This window comes from Molossus molossus, unplaced genomic scaffold, assembly GCF_014108415.1.
Source record: "Molossus molossus isolate mMolMol1 unplaced genomic scaffold, mMolMol1.p scaffold_m16_p_1, whole genome shotgun sequence".
Taxonomy (NCBI): Eukaryota; Metazoa; Chordata; class Mammalia; order Chiroptera; family Molossidae; genus Molossus; species Molossus molossus.
This window is the reverse complement of record NW_023425344.1, coordinates 227,058,591-227,082,303: the sequence shown is the minus strand read 5'-3', so window position 1 is coordinate 227,082,303 and position 23,713 is coordinate 227,058,591. Positions and strand designations below refer to the sequence as shown.

At 41.0% G+C, this 23,713-nt stretch overlaps 1 protein-coding gene across 8 annotated transcripts in view; it reads right to left on the bottom strand.

Annotated features, from left to right (window-relative positions):
• Nucleotides 1–309: 309 nt before the first annotated feature.
• The window catches only part of LIN52 (lin-52 DREAM MuvB core complex component), a 107,303-nt gene continuing 83,899 nt past the window's right edge, over nt 310–23,713 (bottom strand). Inside the window, exons 6-7 of one of the 8 annotated variants that reach the window (XR_004960923.1) lie at nt 3,283–4,789; nt 310–361 (exon numbers count right to left, since the gene is read on the bottom strand). Coding sequence is in view for 1 of the 8 variants with exons in the window: in XM_036272480.1 (XP_036128373.1) it covers nt 4,734–4,789 (56 nt within the window). In the remaining 7 variants the exon portion in view is untranslated. Of the gene's footprint in view, nt 362–2,843; nt 4,790–21,107; nt 21,481–23,713 lie in introns of those variants that run through there. The other 7 variants (XR_004960924.1, XR_004960925.1, XR_004960926.1 and 4 more) reach the window with 7 other exon arrangements.

Sequence of the window (23,713 nt, the reverse complement as noted above, 5' to 3'; positions counted from 1 at the left end):
TGGTCGGGCTAATGGAGCATTGGGGTGTTCATGTGCTAATTAACAGGCTCGGCCAGCCCTCCAACCAGGAGCCTTGCGGTTGCACCTGGTGCCACCTGAAGCCCCAACCACCCCTGCTCATGAAGAAAAAGTGTTGGGCAGAGGGTGGGAAGGCCAGTGGCCTCTCTAGGCACAATCGGGGATGCATCCCCAAATGCCCCAATGTCTAAATAGGCAGGAAAAGTCAGTGATAGGCCAGTCAGAACTTACAAATTGGGAAGACTACTGTTTGCCTGCTCTCTGAAGGCAGGGGTTCCTCTGGGAAATGAAGCCTCTGCGGGGGTCAGGCGGTCCTGCAGCTCTCAGAACGAAGAAAACAGACCTGGAGAATGTAACCAAATGCTTGGAGATGGGGTCTGTGCAGAAATTGAGAGCTGGTAAGAAACCATGTTATCGGACCCCTGGGACCATCCACCTCGGCCCCTCTGCCAATTTCTCCCCTTCCTGCTCTGCCAGTTGACTCTCCTGTGATGCTTCAATCCTAGAGGAGGAAAAGGGACCACAGCACCCCATCGGACATGAGCCTGCCTTTATTACAAAGCTCCTCTGGAAGCCTCAACGCCCCCTGGAAGCCACACCGGCAATGGAGAAGTCACTGGAGCTGGGAGCCTGCTTCTGGAAGGCAGAGGAGCTACAAAGGCTGCAGCTAGAGCACTCACACCAAGGGGCAGTTGGCAGGTATCCAGTTCAAAAATATAGGTAACAAAAGGCAAGGAAAAATGAATGATGGGATTGTGATATCAATGCAACTGATAGCCTGTGAACGTTCAGTGCTAAAACAGTGGAAGGAAAGTCAAGCAAATCAACAGAGGCCTAAAATCGAGAGACTGAAGTGCACAAGAAGCACTGAGACTGCCAGTGAGGAAAGATTTAAGAATTAAAAACAATTTTTTTTCTTTCTTTCTTTTTTTTTTTTATTGACTTTCAGAGAGAGAGGAAGGGAGAGGGAGAGATAGAAACATCTACGAGAGAGAACATCGACTGGCCGCCTCCTGCATGCCCCCCACTGGGGATCCGGCCCACAGCCTGGGCATGGCTCTGACTGGGAATCGAACCGGTGACCTCTTGGTGCAGGGTCCACGCTCAACCACTGAGCCACACCGGCTGGGCAGATTTAAGAATTTTAAAATGTTCCCTGGCCAGTTTGGCTCAGCGGTTAGAGCATCGGCCTGTGGTCCGGAGAGACCCGGGTTCGGTTCCCGCTAAGGGCACGTACTTCGGTTGCAGTTTGTCCTCGGCCCTGGTTGGTTGTGCGGGTGGCAACCACTCGATATGTCCCTTTCACATCGATGTTTCTCTCTCTCTCTGTTCCTCTCTCTCCCTCACACTCTACCTGCACAAAAAATGGAAAAATGTCCTTGGGTGAGGATGATAAAAAAATAAAATAAAATAAAAAGAATTTTAAAATGTGCCTCCAGGCACCAATGCTCTGATTCAGCCAGTACTGCTCACAGCCAACTGATGTGCTATTAGGATGGTATTCAAAATGGCAAAGGGAAAGGGAAAACAAACCTGTGGGCAAATCATAGTTAGTTATTAGATTTAGGACAGGACATTCACATGCTGTCACTTTTTAGAAAGTCAGCCAGCCAGCCATGCTTTCCTGGATCACAGAAACCTATGGTCCACCCAGATTTTCTTGAAAATCAGGATGCTTAGCAATTTGCTTTCCTTAAAATGGAATGTTTTCTCTAAGAGAGCATTGATAGGTTTGGCAGGTTTTTTCAGTGGTTAGAGCGTCGGCCCGTGGACCAACGAGTCACAGATTTGATTCCGGTCAAGGGCATGTAGTTGGTTGAGGCTCATCTCCGGCCCTGGTCAGGTCGTGCGGGAGGCAACCAGTTGAAGTGGCTCTATCGCATCAATGTTTCTCTCTGTCTCTCTCTCCCTCCCTCTCACTCTGTCTGATGATAAATGGAAAAATGTCCTCAGGTGAGGAATAAAAATAAATAAATAAAAGGGCATTGATAGTTTTATCAACGGGTGACGATAGTAGTACTGATTAATACTTCTTCTTCTCTAGTTCTTGAACAGAGCTGAAAAGGAACTCATACTAAGGATTTTAGTAGGTGGCAGAGAAATATTTGCTATCAACCCATAATATTTAAGTGGAAGTCTGCAAATAGATAGTTCAAAAAAGACATTGAAGAAGAACCAGATGTGTAAGAGACAGCTAAAACCCCGAGGAGCTTATAATTCAGTAGGGCAATGAGAGGCGGACTCGGAGAGTGTGGTCAGTCACGAGGCTGGTATACATGAAGGTTGTAGGGGTGCAGGGGGCAGGATTATTTCCAGCCGACCATCAGGGGATTAGAGGAAGGACAGGTTTGATATGTGCACAAAGGATGTGAGCCTTTCTAGGAACTCCACGGCATGGGCAAAGGCGCTCAAGGGAGGAACTGGGGATTGATTGCTCAGGTTCACTGGAACAGAGACTTCCTATGTTGGAGAGGAAGGAAACCAAAATGGGGGGTTAATTAGGGTTATATGCAGAGAGTTTAAGGTGCCAGGATGAGAGATCCAGACATGGGGAGGTATTAAAGGTTTTTAAATACTACTCTAGGGAGTTGAGTAGTAATGAACTAGACGGCAGGTAGGATAGACTGGATGCTGGGAGACCACTTAGTATGACCATAAAGCCCCACACTACCCATGGTCACACAAAGGGGAAGATAGTGGATTATTTGTCATTATAATTGCACTTTCTGATGAGATCTATGCTTTAAGTATGCAACTTGCCCCTTTGAGGAAATATTCACTCTCCTATAAAAGAAACACATTTATTATGACGACACAGAAAACATTAAATACATAGTACAATCCTCCAACACCATGAAATACATACATGCACACATTGTACATACATTTATATTAGCATATAAAAACACGTCATTAACATTTCTGAGGACGATACATATAAAACCAATAAATATCACAATTCTAAAATATCGACTTACATTAAGTGCTGGTGACTAAGACGACAGTAAAAGAGAGGCCAAAGCAGACCAAACACCAACCTCATAGCCGCAGCTTACAGACGAGTTGGTTTTGGGGAGGTATCCCAACATACTCCACATATTTCTGTTTCCCCTTTTGACGTCATCAACTCTCAAAAACAGAGCAAAGGACGAACCTGATGCTGCGGCGCTACTTTTTGTGCATACACACTCTCTTCAACCACATTTAAGATACAGGAATGTCAACAATAAACTTAACTTACAGGCAAAGCCTCTACAGCCTAACCTTCTCTGTAGCATCCAACCAGAATGTTTTCCGTTTCATACTCGTCCTTTGCGTCTTGTGTTCAATTTTCTCCTTCTTGTCAATAAGTACAATCGCAAATGGCACAGATGAGAGAAAACTCCAACATTAACTCTAGCTGGGAAACAAGGCACACCTGTCAGGAAATGGACCAGTCACTGAACTGAACAGTAATGCGCCCTGGCATAGACACGCAGGGCCACAAACCTCACCGCGACTTTCCTTGTGTCCAAACACCATCAGACTGCCACATGGATGTTCTTTTCATCAAGTTTAGGAAACTCCATGTATTTTTAAAAACATTAGAGGCTGGGGGCTAGTTTATAAGACCAAATATGGAGAACATGTGTAATCACTATTACCCACCGGCTAGATTTTCAGGTTTGAACATAGAGACAGATAACTGGCAAAGAGCTCTGTAAGTTATATATAAGTGAGGAAATTCGTTCTTTCATATGTGCTTCTGTCAGATGGGTGAAACATCTGCGATGCGCCGTGAGAGGGCCGCGGGGGGACAGACACGGCCCCATTCCACAGCACGCACATTCCTTTAAGGCCAATCAGAGTTTCTCGTTTTTAATCAAGTGGGAACTCCTGCAAACATCCCCTTTCCCCACCTTCAGGCCATACTAACTGTCTCGCTTGAATCTGTAACAGATTAACTAGAACTCAAAAGTCCTTTCTGTCACCTTCAAATTGGTCTTGAGGTCTACTGCAACCTCGTACGGGCCTTTCACTACACAAGCTAATCCCAGGGGGCCTGATACACAGGGATCCCCTTCCCTGGAGTCAGAACGAATGGTGGGGTTGGGAGGTGGGGAATGGAAGGCGTTAGGGTATGGGCCTTTCATGAGAGGTATAGAATTTTAAAGGCAGGCATACATTTGTAGAAGATTCTGGTTACTCCAGCCGGGGATTCTTGGAACCTAGTATACACTGGAGAGCTTACAGGTCAACCTGCATGGTCTGGTCCAGAATCTAATTGGTCTCTGGGCTCCTCGCATCATCAATACTTCCTAAAAGATCAAGTACAACTCAAAATAACCCATGCAATCGCTGTCACAACGGACTCTGCCATCACTGAATCAAGTCAACTGTAAGATCCTGAGGCTCCTGAATCACTTCTGGAAACGAGAAAGCAGGACTTTGACCTTTAAGAATGATGTGCCCTCTGGTGTTACCAACATCTGAGATGGAGACGGTCAAAGTCTGGAAGCTAAGTGAATAACTGCATTGATCCTTGGGTAGAACAGAGTCTTCTCTTGCTGCCCAAAGTCCTCAGAGGCGCAGAGTCCCAGGAGTGGGGGAGAGGGTCAGCCCTGGAGGTGCCCCCTCCAGCCTCTCGCCAGGAAGCAGTGAGGTCGCATCATCAGAGCTGCACTGGGAGTGGAGCGTGGTTCCAGCTCCTGGGACATCCTGTCCACACGCTGCTGCTACTTCTTGGGTTTCTCTAGAATGTTGAGGAATTTCCCCCGTGTCATTTCTCTGGCTGAAATCACAAAGCAAATGAAAGATTAATGAAGACCTAAAATCTGAAAAAAAAAATCATAGGAAGATTTTAAAAATGCAAATTAGTTCAGTTGTATACAGGGGACCCTAACGGATTCAATCACCACAAAGCCTCCAAAAACGGGGGAAACAAACCTCTACTGACAACTAAAACTGTACAAAGTTGTTCTGAAGTTGGTAATTGCTACAAGGCACAGGCCAACTGGAGAAGACATCATCTACCCTTAAAAAAATCACCAGGGAATTCCCTCAAAACCTATCTCCCTCCCAAGAATGTAACCTAATACTCATGTTCACTATCTCAAGGGGTTTGCTCTTAGAGGCTAAAATCCAACCAAATTACAGTCTTCTCTGGGTTGTTAGTCTCTGGACATTTATAATCTCAAATCAAAATCAGAGATCATTTCACCCCATCCCTCGGTGGCAGTCCCCGAATACTGTAGTATAACAGGGTTTATATTCCCTCGGTGCAGTTCATCTGTGGATAGAGTAATAAAGTAGGGTTTATAGAGCTTTGGTCTCCTCTCTCTTGGCATTGTCAGTCCTTAGATATTTAATATAGCCAGGCAAGGTTTATGTGTCTTTCTCTGACTTTCAGCACCATCAATCTTTGAATGCTGTAGTTACAAGACGGTTTATACAGCTACTTTCCTACATATGAGGCTCCAAAATGAAAGTAAAACATTTCTCAATTACAAGGGTCACTCCAGAAGCCCCCCGTTTTCATTCTGTCAAGCAAATCCTCAAAAATCGAATGTAGCCTATAACCCTCTTCATCCTCATCCCTACAAGACTCTTTTCAGATCTCTTAAATGGATTCAAGAGTGCTGAAAGTTTCCGATGGCTTGCCCTGGAGGCCGGAAGTCTTCTGGAGCCACGCAGTGAACACACGGCAGGCTGTGCCCTGTGGCCTCCCAAGAATTATGTCTCTATCTTGGCCAAAGAAATGAGGTGGCTAGGGAGGCTCCTGCAGGGATGAGAACGACCTTTGCCCTGACCTCCTTGCTGCCTTTCCCAAGTCCAGAGCAAATGGTACCAGACGAATGGGCTCCCACTCTCCATGCCCCCACCTAAATATAACAGTTCCTGGTTAATTTGTATGAGGAAGAAATAAAATACAAACTCTGTAACCACAAGAAGGCTCTTGGTAACTGCAGTCTATATACATCCTCCATCTCCCACAAGCTCCTGAGCTCCAACAGAGAGAAATCCCACTAGCTAGGCATGGAAGTCTCAGCACTGGGCCTGGCCTCATGTGCCCACAACTTCCACCTGTCCCAAATCAAACTGACTGTCCCTTCCTTGTGGATTTCTACCAATCCCTAGACATACAACGTTCCTATCAGATTTGCAATTACTTGTTTATATACTTGTTTTCTTCTGATGAAGTGTAAAAACAGAGGGCAGAGACTTTTATTATTCTTTTTAATACATTTTTAAAAATAAATTTCTTTCTTTTTTTTTTTTTTATCCTCACCCAAGGACATTTTTCCATTTTTTGTTCAGATAGAGTGGGAGGGAGAGAGAGAAACATCGACGTGAAAGGGACACATCGAGTGGCTGCCACCCGTACGACCCAACCAGGGCCGGGGACAAACTGCAACTGAGGTACGCCCCTTAGCGGGAACCGAAGCCTGCTCTCTCTGAACCACAGGCCGACACTCTAACCGCTGAGCCAAATCGGCCAGGGCTCTTTTTAATACATTTTAATGTTTTTTTTCTTTACTGATTTTAGAGAGAGAGGAAGGGAGAGGGAGAGAGAGAGAGAAACATTGATGAGAGAGAACATCAACTGGCCGCCTCCTGTATGCCCACCAATGGGGGTTTGGCCCACAAGATGGGCAGGTGCCCTGACCAGGAACCGAACTGTGACCTCTTGGCACATGGGTAAATGCTCAATCACTGAGCCACTCCGGCAGAGCTGTTTTATTATTTTTTATATCACTAGCACCTAGCACAGTGCTAGACCTAGCATCTGCTGAATAAATCTTGGCTGAATGAATGATGTTATACAAAAGATCTAGAACCAAGTAAGAGTACAACAAAGTCAGTTTCTTTCCTTCCACAGACAAACAATAGGACTTGTTAGTGGCCCTTGGTGCTTCATTCTCTCTTTTGCGGGGTTCTTTTTAAATATACCTTGCTTGTTTAACAAGAAAAATAATTTCTCTTGATAAAAACAATGCCAGATTCATAGAAAGATTGGGGTGAGGGTGGGGGTAAGAACAGATGGACAAGGACTAACTATCCTAGAGAAAATCCAAATAATAGGTATGGGGCCAGGTGGGTACTTGAAGTGTGGGGGGAGGGGAAATGAGACCACTCTGTAAGTACATAATTTTCTAACCATTGTGCTATACATCTGAAACAAATACAGAATAATATTGAATGTCAACTGTAATTGAAAAATAAATTTTAAAAATGTTTTTCTTGCCAATGGGAGGCAGCATGACTTCTTTCAGAGAACACAGGGTTTGAACTCAGTTTACGTTTCAGCTCTAGCATTTAGCATCTGGATGAGCTGGGTATGAGACTCAGTTTCCTCATCTGTAAAATGACTAGCATATTAATGTCCCCTGCCCTGCCCTCTTGGATATTCATCAGTGAACATGCTTGGCTAATACAGCCCCTCTCAGAGGAGGGGAAGCAGCCTGCTGCTTCCCTTGCACGCATTATTCCCCGCACGAATACAGGACTGGCTGCGACAAGGGAGGCTAGGAATCTCAAAAATTCCATTCCTTGGGATCTTTTCCCTCAGCCCGATCCTATAGATATTGACTTACACTTTTGACCTGAATGAGTCTCATCACTTATTTCTGCTAGATAGGTTTTCTGCCTACTCTCCAGTGCTTACTAAGAACCTTAAGAATAGCATCAAATGATCCTGTAACCTGGCTAGAAGCAGGTGCTCTGGAAACTAGACATGGGTAACACAAAACTCTGCTGGGTAGAAAAGAGCATCGCTCCAAAAATCCTGGGCCAGGAGCAATCTACGGATCTCATTAATTATTTCTGTCTGCTGCCCTTTAGATTCCCCAAGTCTTTATTATTTTTTCCCCCAAATGAAAGAATGATCAAGATTTTAAGATTAAAAAAAATTTTAAAGACCCAATCTATTCAAGGGATCAAAAGGATTTAGAAGAAAAAAATAAATGGATATTCCAAAGTCACTCAGTGGCAAGCTCTCCTTGAATTTAACCAATCCTTTTTAACAACCCCTTTTCCACTCAATCATTCCTGCCCCTTCAACCTAATCTAAGTACACAGAGCAGTAGGAAACCACCGTAAAAGTAGAAGTAATTCAAAAGACATCATCTTCCACATGGGAGGGGAGAAAGTTTTTCTACTCGCCAGTCCTATATAGGAGATATACGAATTTGTGACATAGCTGCTCCCTAAAAGAGGGCTGTGCCCTATAAATCACCTCCTAAGCACCAGCCCCTTTCTGTGCACAGAAAAATTGCTGTGGGTCAGGGGCTGCTCCAGAGCACGTGCCCTCCTGTTCACTTGTCATCAGAGATGTTAACATCTCTGATTAATTCTCATACCCCTTATTTTATTCCTCATTTCTTTATCCTTGCTCTCCTGCTCTGCTGCAGTGTGAAGATTCTCACCGACCTGCTACAGTAATCACTGCCTGCTAACCGCACCCCCAAACCTAGTGAAATTGTTTAGTGATGCCAACCGCGCTTTTAATTTGCAAGACATCAGACACAGAGGTAATTTATACCAACATCTGTTCATTTTTGACTTCTGAAACAAACTCGCACATGCTGCTGCAAAATCCCATTAGGAGTAGGGAGACAGCCTTCTGCTACTATTCTGTATTCTTCTTCTTCTACACACACACACACACACACACACACACACCTACCTTCTAGTAGGGTTTTATATGTAAACGCACTTTACTAAAAAATTCCCACCTAGGATTTCAAATCTCTTTGGGGAAAAACCCTTAGAGATGTCTATGGTTTGCTTACAGAGGAGAGGGAGTTGTTTCTATTTCCCCTGACTAGTTCCATCCCTTCTTCTTCCCAGTAGTTACAGCTTGGTATAATTCTCCAAGTAAAGGCCAGGGTAAGGTTACACGCTCCGCAGTCTGGCACTTCCAGCTCCTCCCTTCTCTCCTGGTCCTTTCCCCCTACAATGTGCTAGAAGACAATCCTAGAGACGATAAAATTGCTAGAGAGAGTTTTATCTAGACTCAGTAAAATTACTTAACTATTTTCTAATTCTGGGTTAATTCTCTAGGATTACAGGTTCAAGAGGAAGGCAACACACCACCACATTCTAATAACTGTGCCAAGAGGGATCCACTGGTCACCAGCCACCACAGTGTGTGCTGTGCAGAAGAGAAGCATGACCTCCAGGTGGTCATGATTTACGGGCCCTCCTATGCAGTGCAAGACCATAAACTGAGAAAGCCACAATAGAGACTGTCACCATAGGGGGAACATGTGAATTGCTGCAGAGAGTGTGGGAGAGGGGACCACTTATACACATTTAAAGGCAGCAAATGGATACACTACAATCAACTTCCAGGTTTATGCTGTTTCCATTATCCCCTTCGTAGTTTCCTTAGGACTGTCAGGTTCATGGCAGCTGTAAATACCTGGCGATACTCAGAGGTCAGGGCTGAAGGGAGGACTGCATCCTGCTTGCTGTGAAGATGGTGTGTGGTTTAATATAATGTCTTCTTTAGACTCTCCAATTCCTCCATCCTACATTTAGCCTTGCCTCTGGCTCCGCTCCCTTTCCACAATGACTATCCCCAAACTGCCTTCTCCGCAGTAAATTTTCTGGTGGCTGGTTGAAAAAGAATCAGTGGCACAGATTGATTTCTCACCAGTGAGGGGATGAGGGATTACCAGAGGCACCCTGGTTAACGAGATTGGGTGCAGAACCTCTCATGAGACCAGCCCTCTCTGCCAGGGCTTTGCACCTTTCGCCCATGACATATGGGTTTCATTACAGAAAGATTTTCCAGATTATAACTTTGAGGCAATTGCCTGATAAAATTCTGCTTGCTTTAATATAGGGAACAATGTAAAGAATAAGTAACTTTTAATGAAATGGAAGCAACTCGTAATGTTTGGTTTTCAATTCCAATGCCAACTACTTTAACTATCTCTGTGCCTCAACATAATTGAAAACAACGGCGAGGTGGAGGAGAGTTCCATTCCACTGGTTCTCTCCCATCACAAAGAGCAGCGGGTTGTCTTTAGGAGGCTCTGACAGGAGTGGCCAGGAGACCAAGGAGACAGCATAACTGTGAAAAGAGCAGGGCTTTTGCCTGGCCAGTGTGGCTCAGTGGATTGAGTGTCACCCCATGGACTGTGAAGTCCCAGTTCGAACCCCAGAGGAGGGGTGTGCAGGAGGCAGCCGATCTGTTTCTCTCACATATTGATATTTCTATCTCTCTCTCCCTTCCTCTTTCTAAAAAATCAGTAAAAACATATATTTTTTTTAAAAAGCAGGGCTTTTAGCATTAGATAGGCTGAGACTTGAACCCCAGCTCCTACACTTAACCACCACTGAGGGCAAGTCACCCAAGTCATCTTCCTAACTTCGGTCTCCTCATCTGTTCAAGGTGAGGTCAATACAAAGGCCACAGGGGCGTTCAATAAATGCTACCTCTTGTATGATCACCATTTTCATTTCAAGCAAGAAGTTTATTTAAGCAATAAGGCACTTGATGGGAAAACTATTTAAGATTCATTTCTTTTACAGTAATTTATCCCTACCTAAAGACACATTGCCCTACAGGTACTAACCGTATACAAAAAAGTTGTGAAATTGTCTTTGGTTTCACAATGATAAATAAAAAACATTAAACAGCATTTGAGATCTTGTTCCCCAGCATGTTGTCAATTTGGCACAAATAAATCCTTATAAAAATTCTCTAAAAAAATGTAACATTCTCCAGTTGAGCAAGGTATGCAAGGAACTTTTGTTGTTTTTATTAAACAGTGAGAGCAAGACAACTTGTTGTAACATGAAAGGTAAGAGCTGACGAGCACGCCACTGGCGAGGAAAGGAAGCACTGTCACGGAGCCATCTGATGTTGCTCAAAATATACCAGTGGCTATTTGGTTAAAAAAAAAAAAGGCAATATGCTTGGGCACACACACCAGTTACTATATGTACAATAAAGGAGAAAAGGAAAGAATAGAGAAATCCACGCTATAGCATGTAGTCAGGATGCGGTGAAACCAAATCGTGGTTTCTCAGGGAGAATGTCTTGTAGGGCTGGAGGAACAGAGTTCTGGAGTACAGTGGCAGGTTTCCCTTTGTAGTAGACTCCTGTCTGCTGCCGGAACACACCGCCTCTATCTTCAAACCCCAACTGCAGGTGAGTCTGTTTCACTGGTTCCATTAGCTGCCCATCAAATTGGAATCTGATCTGCCTCATTGATCAACCTTATCAGCCACAAGACGCTTCATTAGTTTTCTAAGTGGGACGTGCCTCTTAATTTATTGATTTTAATTTTTTTTTTTAATCCTCACCAGAGGATATTTTTTTTTGCATTTATCTTCAGATAGAGCAAGAGGGAGAGAGGGGGGAAGAGAGAGAGAGAAACATCGATATGAGAGAGACACATCGACCGATTGCCACCCGCACAACCCCAACCGGGGCCAGGGACAAACTGCAACTGAGGTACGTGCCCTTAGTGGAAACCAAACCCGGGACTCTCTGGTCCGCAGGTCGATGCTCTAACCGCTGAGCAAAACCAGCCAGAGCAATTTATTGATTTTAGAGAGGGAAGAAGGGAGGGAGGGAGAGAGAGAGAAACATCGATGAGAGAGAACATCGACTGGCCGCCTCCTGCATGCCCCTTACTGGGAATTGGGCCCACAACCTGGGCATGTGCCCTGACCGGGAATTGAACCAGTGACCTCTTGGTGCATGGGGTCGACTCTCAACCACTGAGCCACATCGGCCGGGCGTGCCTCTAAATTTTAAACTGCACACAGAACTATCCTGCCACACATTCAAATTCATATGACCACTGTTCTTAGTCTCGACTCCATCCCTGGGCGATCACTGGGGTCTCCTCAGCTGCTGCTTTACCAGAGGTACCAGCTCCTCGCTGAATGAGCACACAGCAGCTCCAGGAGTGGCCAAAGGAGGCTGAACTATTCATTGTAAAAAGAGCTCGAATGCAAAACATGGAAACATGAATGACTTGTGTCTGTAACACATATATACTCTGGAGGATTAGACGTGCTAGAATGCTGCTGAGTATTAGAGGCTGCTACCTAAAAGAAACACACAAAATCCTAGTTAGTTTGGTACAAATCAGCCTGCTAACTGGCTGTTGATTTAATTAGCTCATAGAAGATATTTTGTAGAAATGATGCCATTTGTTATAATTAGGGTTTTGACCCTTTAAAAATAACTTTTTGGTCCTTGAAACTTTGAATGAATTCTAATAACTATAGAGGGATCTAGGCATCAGTGTGTGCTGTGCAGAAGAAAAGCATGAAGGGGTGAATGAATGGTTAAGTTAGTCACACAGAATGCCTACTGTGTACTAGGTATCAGGGAAGCTTCACAGGAGCTCGAAGTGGCCTTGAGTTGGGGCTAGCTCTTCACAGTTATTTTGGTGGATTAGAGAACAAAAGGAAACCAACGTGATTGATAATGCCGATTTCTGTCTTGCGGGAACGGGAAAGTTTTCCTGTCGCTCTGGCATGGAGCCAGTGTACAGCAGAGCCGTTCCAGGCAGTCTGCCAGACGGAGATCCTTCACCACACTCCAGTTCAGACCTCTGCACAGAACGTACCACTCGGCGATCGATAACTCAAGTCAAGGACTAAGCACTTTTTAATGCCTCTAATGCGAGAGCATTTGGTGCTGGTGCCACTGTCAAGAGCAGAAGATGCTGCAAACTGAGCATGGTGTCACTGGAAGAGGGGTCTCTTGGAGCCTTATTAGGCTCGGTGGCCCTCAGAAGGAGGTGGAATTGTAATAAAGTCTACTGACCATTCTCAATCAACTCTTGTGGGAGAGCACACACGTGTGAGAGCAGTTGGTAAAAATCTCACTTTTCTCGAAAATAAATGAGGATAGCATTTGATGGTAAGCAGAATGACCTTCATTCAGGGTTTTGCCTAAAGTTCTTCAGGCATAAGCATTTCAAAAAGGAGGCCGAAAAATCTGAGAAAAGAACAGTTTAGATGCTACATCTGTGACCAAATTATCATAGACTATCACAATCTTCATCCTCAACAAAGAATTCTCAAAAAGCCCTTTTGGGGCACACTTTCCAGATTGCCTTATATTGGGTGGCTTGTCTAAACAGTACTTTTTCTTCCAAAAGGGTGAGGTGGCTAAGAACGGTGTTCCCGCCAGTAAATTCAGAGAAAGACAATTTTATATCAAACATTTTTTCCTTCAATTCACAGTAAGGCCCATTACCAGAGAATGTTTTATCCAAGAAGTAATATAAAACAGAAAAGCCAGGACTCAGCATACAGGTAAACAAATTTGGACAGTTCCAATATGGAAAATAATTTTAATGGCTTTTCACACAGAAAAAAAAAAGGGGGACAGAAATATCTAGCCAACAGATTTATTCCCAGAATATAAAACATCAAGCAGGAACATAAAATATGGGAAGTGTCAGCCATGATGCCTGAAGATTGAAAGCAGAAGTAGAAGAATCTTAATTGTCAGGCATTTGAAAAATGGTGTATTCAGGTGAAGCCTGTGTTTCTCCATCAACTCTGCTTGCCCTGCCTTCTTTTAAGAGCAAAACAAGACTAGATTTCAAATATTCAGTCCTTCTTATCATCCTTCTCTACTAAAAAAACAAAAACAAACAACAACAACAAAAACCCAAAGATTTGTGTTCAAGAAATGAGAGCTAACAACTTCTTATTTGTGTTTTATTTCCTTTTCAGGGCCTCACAGGACTACTCATAGTTTCACTTGGTTCCCTTTTCAAGGGTAAACTCAACTGAACGAAAGGCAATGAGATCAAAGCAACGGATTAATACTCTTGGGGTGAGAACTTATATTAAATACTAATAAATTTGTGTAGAACATTCATGCTTCAGGGCCTTTACATAGTGATACATCGTGGTGAGACACTTATTATGACCAAAGGCTAGTAGCTTCACAGTCTTAATTTCCTCATCCATAAAGTGAGAACAGCAATAATAATCTATCATGTAAGGTTAAAATAGAACAACAACTAGTCAAAGTGACTTGATCACTACAAAATCATTTTGCCCCAAATTAGATATTTTGTCCCTAGGCTAGATTCCACTCTCAGAAAAATCAGACTAAGATCACAGCATAGATCATTTCAAATGTCTTGGATATTAAGAAGTTTCCTGCTTGGAACATACCCACTTCAGGGTGCTGGCAGTAGCTAAAGACTATGGAGGAGGAAGGCCCAGTCTTCTTGACCCCCAGGGCAGGCAAAGAGTTACATCTTCACACTGAGAAGCCAATAAAAACCTCTCTTGATTATAATTTAGATAAGAACCACTGGATTGAATAATAATGTCTGAAACTCCCCTGGCTGTTTCACCTTGAGACGTCCATCACTGGGTTAAACATGATGCTAATTGCATTTGGATTGATTAATTTCTCTCACTCCTGTCTATTCGAATAACGCTTAACAAAATAATCATAGCACCCAGAGCCAAATCTTTTCCGTCAAAGGAATGAAGCCATCAGAACAGGCAGAGATGAAAGAAATGAAGATGACCCGTAATTACTGCTACGGTGATATCATTACCATATTATACAAAATGAGTGTGTGGGGGGGAGTGGAGGGAGGAGGGACTGAGATTATTATTTTTTTAATGTAACCCTACAATCTAAGAATACAGATTTGACATCAAGTGGAACACACAGAAATACAGAACTTTAAAAAAATACAAATCTTGTTCATGAAATTGCAAAATCCAACAAACACTGAGGCCCAAGATACATCAAGTGTCTTAGACTGTGAGCAGGTATTATTCACGCCACTATTTTTTCATCGCAATAACACTTTGTGTATGACTTGCACAGAGATTTAAGATGCTGTCTTTGTACACAAGTATTCCCATAGTTACCAAAGAATTTTTCTTTCAGCCAGGGAATATCATTTTATTTTAATATTGGTAGAGGCTGCCTTGTTTGTAAAATTAGAATCTGGGTTTTAACTGCAGCTAGTTCTAGTTTAAGACACCAAAGAAAATGTCTGTGAATCTTCATGCATGATTCATTGGACAAAAGTATGGAATTAACTCACCAGCAAGAAGAATATGATAATATTTCCCCACTTTCTTGTTGTTTTTAATGATCTTTTCAATAGTTACGATAGAAAACCTATGATCACATAGGACTTGAACCTTAGGTCTGAATCCATCACTTATTACGGTGATTCCAGGTAAACTATATAGCCTCTGTGCCTCAGTTCCTTCATCTGTAAAATGGGGATTAGTACCCACCTGACTGACTGTTGTGAGACTTAAAATAATACACTTAAGTGCTCAGTATGTTCTGGTACAAATGTTCTGGTACAAAAAATAAATTTCCCCCTAAGGTTAATTGACTGGCTGGTTACTAAACTTTGAAAAATATTTTTTGGTTATTTTATTTATTAAAGTTAATTTAAACAGACACTTGCAAAGTACACTACATATAGATTTTTAACAAATATTTGTGAAATAAATAATAGGATACTTAGAAAGTGCATCATTTTAATAGACTAGAAATATGTGGAGGATATTTTTGAACACAGAGCCATCATTAAATCAAAATAATAAAAACAGATATTAAAATTGTTTTATTTAACTTGGACAAGAAGGTATGTTTCCTTACTTTCTTATCTAACAAATATTCCCAAATAAAACAAGCATAGGTATTCTGACTACTCGTTCAGTAATAAGTATGATCAGTGCTTTAAAAACAAAACAAAACACTGTGTTTCTGCCAGGTGAAAACAAGAGTCTAAAACATTTACTCCATTAACTCAATATACTCTGCTTTCTTTCTGGTTAAGAGAGGCAATGTAATAGAGTATAAAGGGGTTATCTTCTCTGGCTTTGGAATTAGACAGCTCTAGATTTGATTCAAATTCCAGCCCCCCATTTCCAGGCTTGAAGACCTTGAGCAACAGTAATTTACTCTCTGAGCATCAGTTTTCTCGTCTGTAAATAGGAATTATAAAATGAACTTTGCAGAACCTTGTGAGATTAAATAAAGCAATGCATGAAAATCCTTTATACTGCCTAATATACAGTAGGAAAGTCAATAAATGACAGTGTCAATCACTTTTATCCTTCATGTCTCAGCTCAAATATCACCTTTCAAAGAGGCCTTCCATAACCACCCTATCTAATGTGAGTCCTCTTCAGTTATTCTTTTATATAAACCCATTAATTTCCTTCATAGCACCTACCAAAACCTAAAATTACTTTATTTACCTTCATGTTTCATAAAGTTTTGTAGAACTTCCTTTTGTATACCTAGCAAACAGACGGTCAACTACATTATCTACTGAAATAATTTATTCACATATGAGGGAAGAGGAACTCTGCTTCCTTTTTAATTCTTAATTAATCTCCATGCACAAGAACTTTTTCTTCTAGTAATATTACATAGGTATTTAACCCGTTGACCCAGCAGTTCCACTTCTAGGAAGCTTTCCAAAGAGACATCAGCAAACATATCCAATAGGGTATTCACATGCCTATTCATTTCAGCCCCATTTGTAATACACAAAGACTGGAAACAAACCAAATGTCCATCAATAGGGAGAGGACTGGCATAACCTTATTATGGAGTATGGTTCAGGTGTGAAAAGAATGAAGATAACTTATACACTGCTATGAGATCTCCAAAAAGTACTAAGCGTAAAAAGCAAGGTGCAGAAGATTATGTATGTATAGTATATTACCTTATGTGGAAAATTAGGACTAGGGGAAAATACACATGCATATTTACTTATATTTTCAAAAGGAACAATGGAAGAATAAAGTCTAGTATTCCTTTTTACTAACAAATGGTTATATAGGGGAGGGAAAAGAGATGGGGTAGGAATAGAGTTGGAAGTTAGATACTATGAATGTACCTCATTCTATACGATTTACTTTGGGAGACTATATAAATATTTTATATACAAAATTAATTAAATAGCCCTGGCCAGTTTGGCTCAGCGGTTAGAGCGTCGGCCTGTGGTCCGGAGAGACCCGGGTTCGGTTCCCGCTAAGGGCGCGTACTTCGGTTACAGTTTGTCCCCGGCCCTGGTTGGTCGTGTGGGTGGCAGCCACTCGATGTGTCCCTTCACGTCGATGTTTCTCTCTCTCTCTCCCTTCCTCTCTCCCTCCCACTCTATCTGTACAAAAAATGGAAAAATATCCTCGGGTGAGGATTAAAAAAAAAAAAAATTAATTAAATAGAAAAAGCAATCTTTAAAAAGAAATGGAAAATAATTTGAATCTATAAAATTTGGCATAACTACAGAATACAAAAGTTTAAATAATTTAAAAAGACAGTCCTACAAGTATGCATCCTAAGGATATAAGAGAATCACAGAAAAACCTTGAACGCATATAGCAGTCTTACAGTTACATTTAGTTAGTTCTTTTGATGCTAGTTTTTTTTTTTTTTTTTATTGATTAATTTTTGTTACAAATGATTCTCCTTTTTTCCCCCAGTGATTCCCCCCTCCCTTGATGCTAGTTTTAATGTGGGTTAAAGCAAATAAGTTTAGTTATTAGTAACCAAGAATTTCAGCATAACAGAAAAGATATCATTATAAAAATAAATAGATGAAATGAAACCCTTTAACATCTTTTTTTTTTTTTTTAATCCTCACCTGAGGACAGTTTTGCATTCATCTTCAGATAGAGTTGGGGGGAGGAAGAGAGAGAAACATGACCGGCTGCCACCCACACCACCCCAACCAGGGCCGAGGACAAACTGCAACCGAGATACGTGCCCTTAGTGGGAACCGAACCCGGGACTCTCTGGTCCGCAGGCGACGCTCTAACTGCTGAGCCAAACCGGCCAGAGCCCCTTTAACATCTTTAATTTGAAATGGACATATTGACAGGAACACAATTTCTTTCTCTTTTTGAAAAAACAACTTATTTACCAACTCTGTCCAAGGAAAAGGCCTAGAAGCAATGACAGTCTAGTAACAATGAATACTATTCATACTTAGTAGATTTCTACTAAAAGCCACTAGGTTCCTCGGAGAAATGCATGAGATTACAAGTCTGAGAAGGGAATGAACCTGGGATATCTTGACATGCTGAAAGTAGGGAAGTTACCAAAGATCACTAGGGTCACATCAAATGGCACAGGAGTCAACCTGAAGGAGTGCCCACTATTCAAAGACGGAGAAGTTTTGGGTGTCAGAGAGTATTGATAATTGATTGAAAACATAAAATACAAACATCTATAATATTTTAAAAAGCCCTGAGTCACTTCAATTCATTTAATGTTCTGAAAATTGATAAATAAAAAGAGGGAGGAACCCGGCTGGTGTGACTCAGTGGTTGAGCATCGACCCATGCACCAAGAGGTTGCTGGTTCAATTCCCAGTCAGGACACATGCACAAGGTTGTGGGCCTGATCCCTAGTGGGGGACATGCAGGAGGCGGCCAGTCAATGTTCTCTCTCATCAATATTTCTCTCTCTCTCTCTCTCCCTCTCCCTTCCTCTCTCTGAAAGCAATAAAGAAAAAAAAAATTATTTTAAAAGGAAGAGGAATTTAACATATTTCCTGCCTTTCTTCTTTGGATTGCATTTCAGGAAAACCAAAAAGCTGGTTTATTAGAATAATTATTATCATCATTATTATGAAAAACATTGACAGATACCACCTTAACCCATTAATCTTCATGGAAACTGTGACAGAGGTCAGGCATATGCTTCCTGATGTGAAAATACAGCAAGTACACAATACTACTTATCTAACATTCTTACCAAAAAGACCGAATTCAAACCCAATTTATTCTCTAATTCTGTCAGATTACAGAAATTTGGGGGGAAGAGGAAGATGTGGAATGTTACCACCAGGATAAAATCATCCAAATTTAAAATATGGGAAATACTGCAAAAACAACCCAGTTTCTTCAATAATTAAATAGCATGAGAAAAAATGAGGAAGTAGGCAGTGTTCTTGTACAGAAGATTAGGAGACTGAAGATTCATATCAAACGAATACACTGTCTGGACCCTGTCTGGATCCTGATCCATACAAATCAATTGTAAAAAACACAATTTTGAGCCAAACTAGATATGGACTATTAGTTGTAATTAAGAAATTATTTGATTTTGTGTAAAATTATGTTTGTTTGATTTGTTTTTTTTTTAAAGGCCTTCTTGGTTAGAGATGCATACTGCAGTATTTATAAATGAAATGGTACTGATTCACTTTAAAATACTCCAGCCTACAACACAACCACAACAAAAAAGTGTGATTTAAGGGGATGGACATAAAACAAGAATGGCAGAAAGTTGACAATTAATAAAGCTGGGATGAAGATGTGGGGTTCATTATAGCATTCTCTGTAGTTAGTATATGCTTGAAAAATGTCCATAATAAAAAGAAAATCTCACCAAATGTTTCTCTGGAAATATAGCCTTTTCTCATTATCATTACATAACATAACACAATGAAGAGTAGGCCAGGGAACAGAGACGTGGATAATTAATTCTGTAGAGGGCTTGGAAATGGATGGACAGGAAAAGCCTTAAAAATGAGGTGACTCTTCATGTCATGAATGTTTATTTCCATCGTTAAATTCTTTGGATGAGGGGCAAATTACAAACAACCAATCAAAAGCAGATTATACATATCTTTAAGTCTACCAAATATAACTTGAGTTAAACCTAATAATAAGGAGCTGCTGCCTTCCAACCTTTCTATTAATTATTTAAAAAATCACACTGACAAATCTAAGAACACAGTTTTCAATTTATCTCTAAAACAGCTATGATGGAAGTCCCTTGGTTCAACATTCTGCTTCTACAAAATTTTCTGGGAGGTGGAGAGAATGAGTCCTTGGTTATTCATTTATTGAATCTTCTCAGAAAAAAGCTTTAGAGGTCAGTAGCAAGACTAACTTTAAGGTCTAGGGCAATCCAATAGCTAACAAGTTACAAAAAGGAACAGCTTAATCTAAACTTTCACTAGTCCAGCTAAATTTCAACTAGTTTGCCCTCATGCTATCAACTATGTATATAAATGATGACCTCATTAATCCCACTTCACTTTGATCACTCTTTTCCTTCATAGATGCTGATTTATCCAATTTAAAGCAAATTACTTGTTCTAGCTGATAATTTGATTTTTAATTGTTTGCACTGTGGTTTCATGTATGTATGGCTCATGTTCTCAATCTGATCAGACTATAATTCATAAGTGGAAGAGACTATTAAAGATAATTTCCCTCATGAACTTGGAAAAAATGTACAATATATAGTAGCTATCCAGTAAGCCTTAATTTAAAATTTATTTTTCCTCTAAAATCATGTAGTAGTACAAAGGTACAACAATTACTGTCTTCACTTGATTACGAATTTCTTTTAAAAACACATCACAATCAGGTAAGAACTTGACTATGATATGTCTGCTTAGGAAGTCATATGGCAGTGGTTATTTTCCTTGTGATTAGAAATAACAGGTAGTTAGCCTTCTGTTTTTTCAGAATATCCAGCTTTGATATTTCCGAATAATGTTATTTACAACATTCGTGAATTATAAATTTAAAATAATTGGAATGCAAAACAATCCTCAGCCAGAAAATTATATATACTGTTTATAATAGTCTGTATCACTGAAAATCCAGAGCTTAACCTATACATAGTTAACATACAATAAACATGTACAGAATGAAAAAAACACTCTTTCATTAACAGTACTGGCCCTCATTTAGTATCTTAAAAACAATTTATGGGTAATCAATATAGCTAAATATAACAGAAGGAAAAAATATGGTTAATTAGATGCTATATAAATACTTACTATAATGCTTAATAATTAAACTTAAAATATCTTGGTCATTAATTTTATTTGCATTTATACCAATACAGAAGTAAAAGTGAAAGAAGCACTTTATAGATGTCAGACTACTGGCCTCAAAACCAGAAACTTAGAGCCCTAACCCAGTTTCATCAGCTAGTCAACAAGTTCTTCCTACATGCACATTACATACTCATAATTACAGATGATGAGACACCAAGAGAGATCAACCAATCTTCCTTAGAAAACCCCTCCTTCCCTTTGGGCACTAAAATTTGATCAACAGCTTAACTGTGCTGTATAGATGTCTGTGGAGAGCTTTGCAATTATGGAGTGCTTTCCCTTCCAAGACCTTAAAGAGAGGGCCTGGTGGAGAGATCAGGAACAGATCCTATTTCAATATACGGGAGGTCTTTAAGGCAGATTAGTTAGAATTTATAACTACATCAGGGGTTCTCAAAGTGTGGTCCCTGGACCAACCAATCAGCATCACTTTGGGAACATGTCAGACAAATTCTCAGGCCCTCATCCCACAGCTACTGAATCAGAAACTCTAGAGGTTGGACCCAAGAATCCATGTTTGAAAAAGCCCCTCAGGTGATTATGATGCACGCTAAAGTTTGAGAACCACTAACCTATATTATCCAGGCTCTTTATTTTGTCTCCAGTTCTCTGTAGTTCTAATTCATTACTAAAAAAGGAGGCAGGGTTTTGTTTTATTAAAATTATGATCACAAAGCATATTTCTTCCACAAAGCTAAAAGTAGAGATGATATTTTATGAAGAACAGAGAAATTAAAACATTCAACCAAAGAATTAGAATTTTTATCAATCTTAATCTGTACCTCTAATGCCAAACATTGTTCTTAGTGTTAAGATCACAATACAATCCTTAACCTTCAGAATCTTAGCAGAAGAGAGGCTGGAAAATAATTATCAAACAATATCATCAAAGCTATAAGAGAAGTATATAACACATTATAAGGACAGAAATGTGGATACTTAATTCTGCAGAGGGTTTGGGTTGGATGGATAGAAAAAGCTTTAGAAAAGAGGTGATATTTGAACCAAGCTTTTAAGAATGTACTATCTAGGAACACCCAGACAAGCTAAAGATAGCTACTTTTTAAAAGCTTTTCACTGGCCGGTGTGGCTCAGTGGTTGAGCGTCGACTGCTGCACTAAAAGCTTTTCACGCCCTGGCCGGTTTGGCTCAGCGGTTGGAGCGCTGGCCTGTGGACCAGAGAGTCCTGGGTTCAGTTCCCACTAGGGGACTAGGGGCATGCAATAAATAAATAAATACATAAATAAATAAATAAATAAATAAATATTTTCACTAGGCCACTGGTGCAAAATGCAAGTAGATCTTAAAATAAGCCCAAAATACCCGCTCAATTCCCAGCCATGGGATTTCCTGTGTATACCAAAGTAGTACTATAAGACACAGCCCTGCCTGGCCAGTGTGGTTCCAGTGTGGCTCAGTGGATTGAGTGTCATCCCATGGACTGAGAGGTCCCTGTTTGATTCCTGGTCAGGGCACATGACTGGGTTATGAGCTTGATTCCCAGTGGAGGGCGTGCAGGAGGCAGCCAATCAATGTATCTCTCTCACATCAATGTTTCTATCTCTCTCGCCCCACCCGCTCTAAAAATATCAATAAAAAAAGACATGGCCCAGCTTTTAAGAAATTAAACCACAAATAATAAATTTGGCCTATCTACAGTTTGGCAGAAATCAAGCCAATTATAATTATTCTTCATCATATTTTGTTCAGCAAAAAACTGTGACAGTCACCCTGGCCGGTTTGGCTCAGCGGTTAGTGCGTCAGCCTGCGGTCCAGAGACACCCGGGTTCGGTTCCCGCTAAGGGCACGTACCTCGGTTGCAGTTTGTCCCCAGCCCTGGTTGGTCATGTGGGTGGCAGCCACTCGATGTGTCCCTTTCACGTCGATGTTTCTCTCTCTCTCTCCCCCGTCCTCTCCCTCCCTCCCACTCTAGCTGAACAAAAAATGGAAAAAAATGTCCTCGGGTGAGGATTAAAAAAAAAAAACTGTGACAGTCAACAACCAAATCACAATGAAGTCAAATGATTTGCTCCCAAGTCTAGTTTCTTCTCAAGATAGAAGTTTTCACAAGATTTTCAGAAAATGAAACCATCTATCATGGTTTTATTTAAATGCTTTTATTTTTTATTTGAAAAAAAAAAAAAAAAAAAGATTTATAAAGTCATGGCTGGAGCATGCTATCTTAATGTGTTAAAAATCCTTGTGTCTAAAAAAAAATCCTTGTCTGGCCCATGTGGCTCAATAATTGAGTGTTGACCCATGCACCAAGAGGTCGCCGGTTCGATTCCCAGTCAGGACACATGCCCAGGTTGTGGGCCCGAACCCCAGTGGGGGGCATGCAGGAGGTGGCCAATTGATGTTCTCGCTCATCGATGTTTCTATCTCTCTCCCTTCCTCTCTCTCTAAAAATCAATAAAGGAAAAATAATTAAAAAAAAAATCCTTGTGTCTATAAGATCAACCTTACCTAATTCCATAAAATAACTGAATAAATCAGTTTTTTGTCTTTTTGTCTATATTCATGTTGATTCCAATAAATTAGCATTCCTGTAACCAAACATAGATGACTAAGCCTCATTTAAAACTTTTTAAATACGTTTTTATTGATTTTTCTAGAGAGAAGGGAGAGAGAGATAGAAACATTGATGTGAGAGAGATATATCGATCAGTTGCCTCCTGCATCCCCCCCCCTGGGAATCAAGCCTGCAACCAAGGCACGTGCCTTGACCTGGAATCGAACATGGACTTCTTAGTCCATGGGACGACAATCAATCCACTGAGCCACACCGGCCGGGTTAAACCTCCTTCTTTAAAAAAAAATCCTCACCCAAGGATATTTTTCTATTTATCTTCAGATAGAGT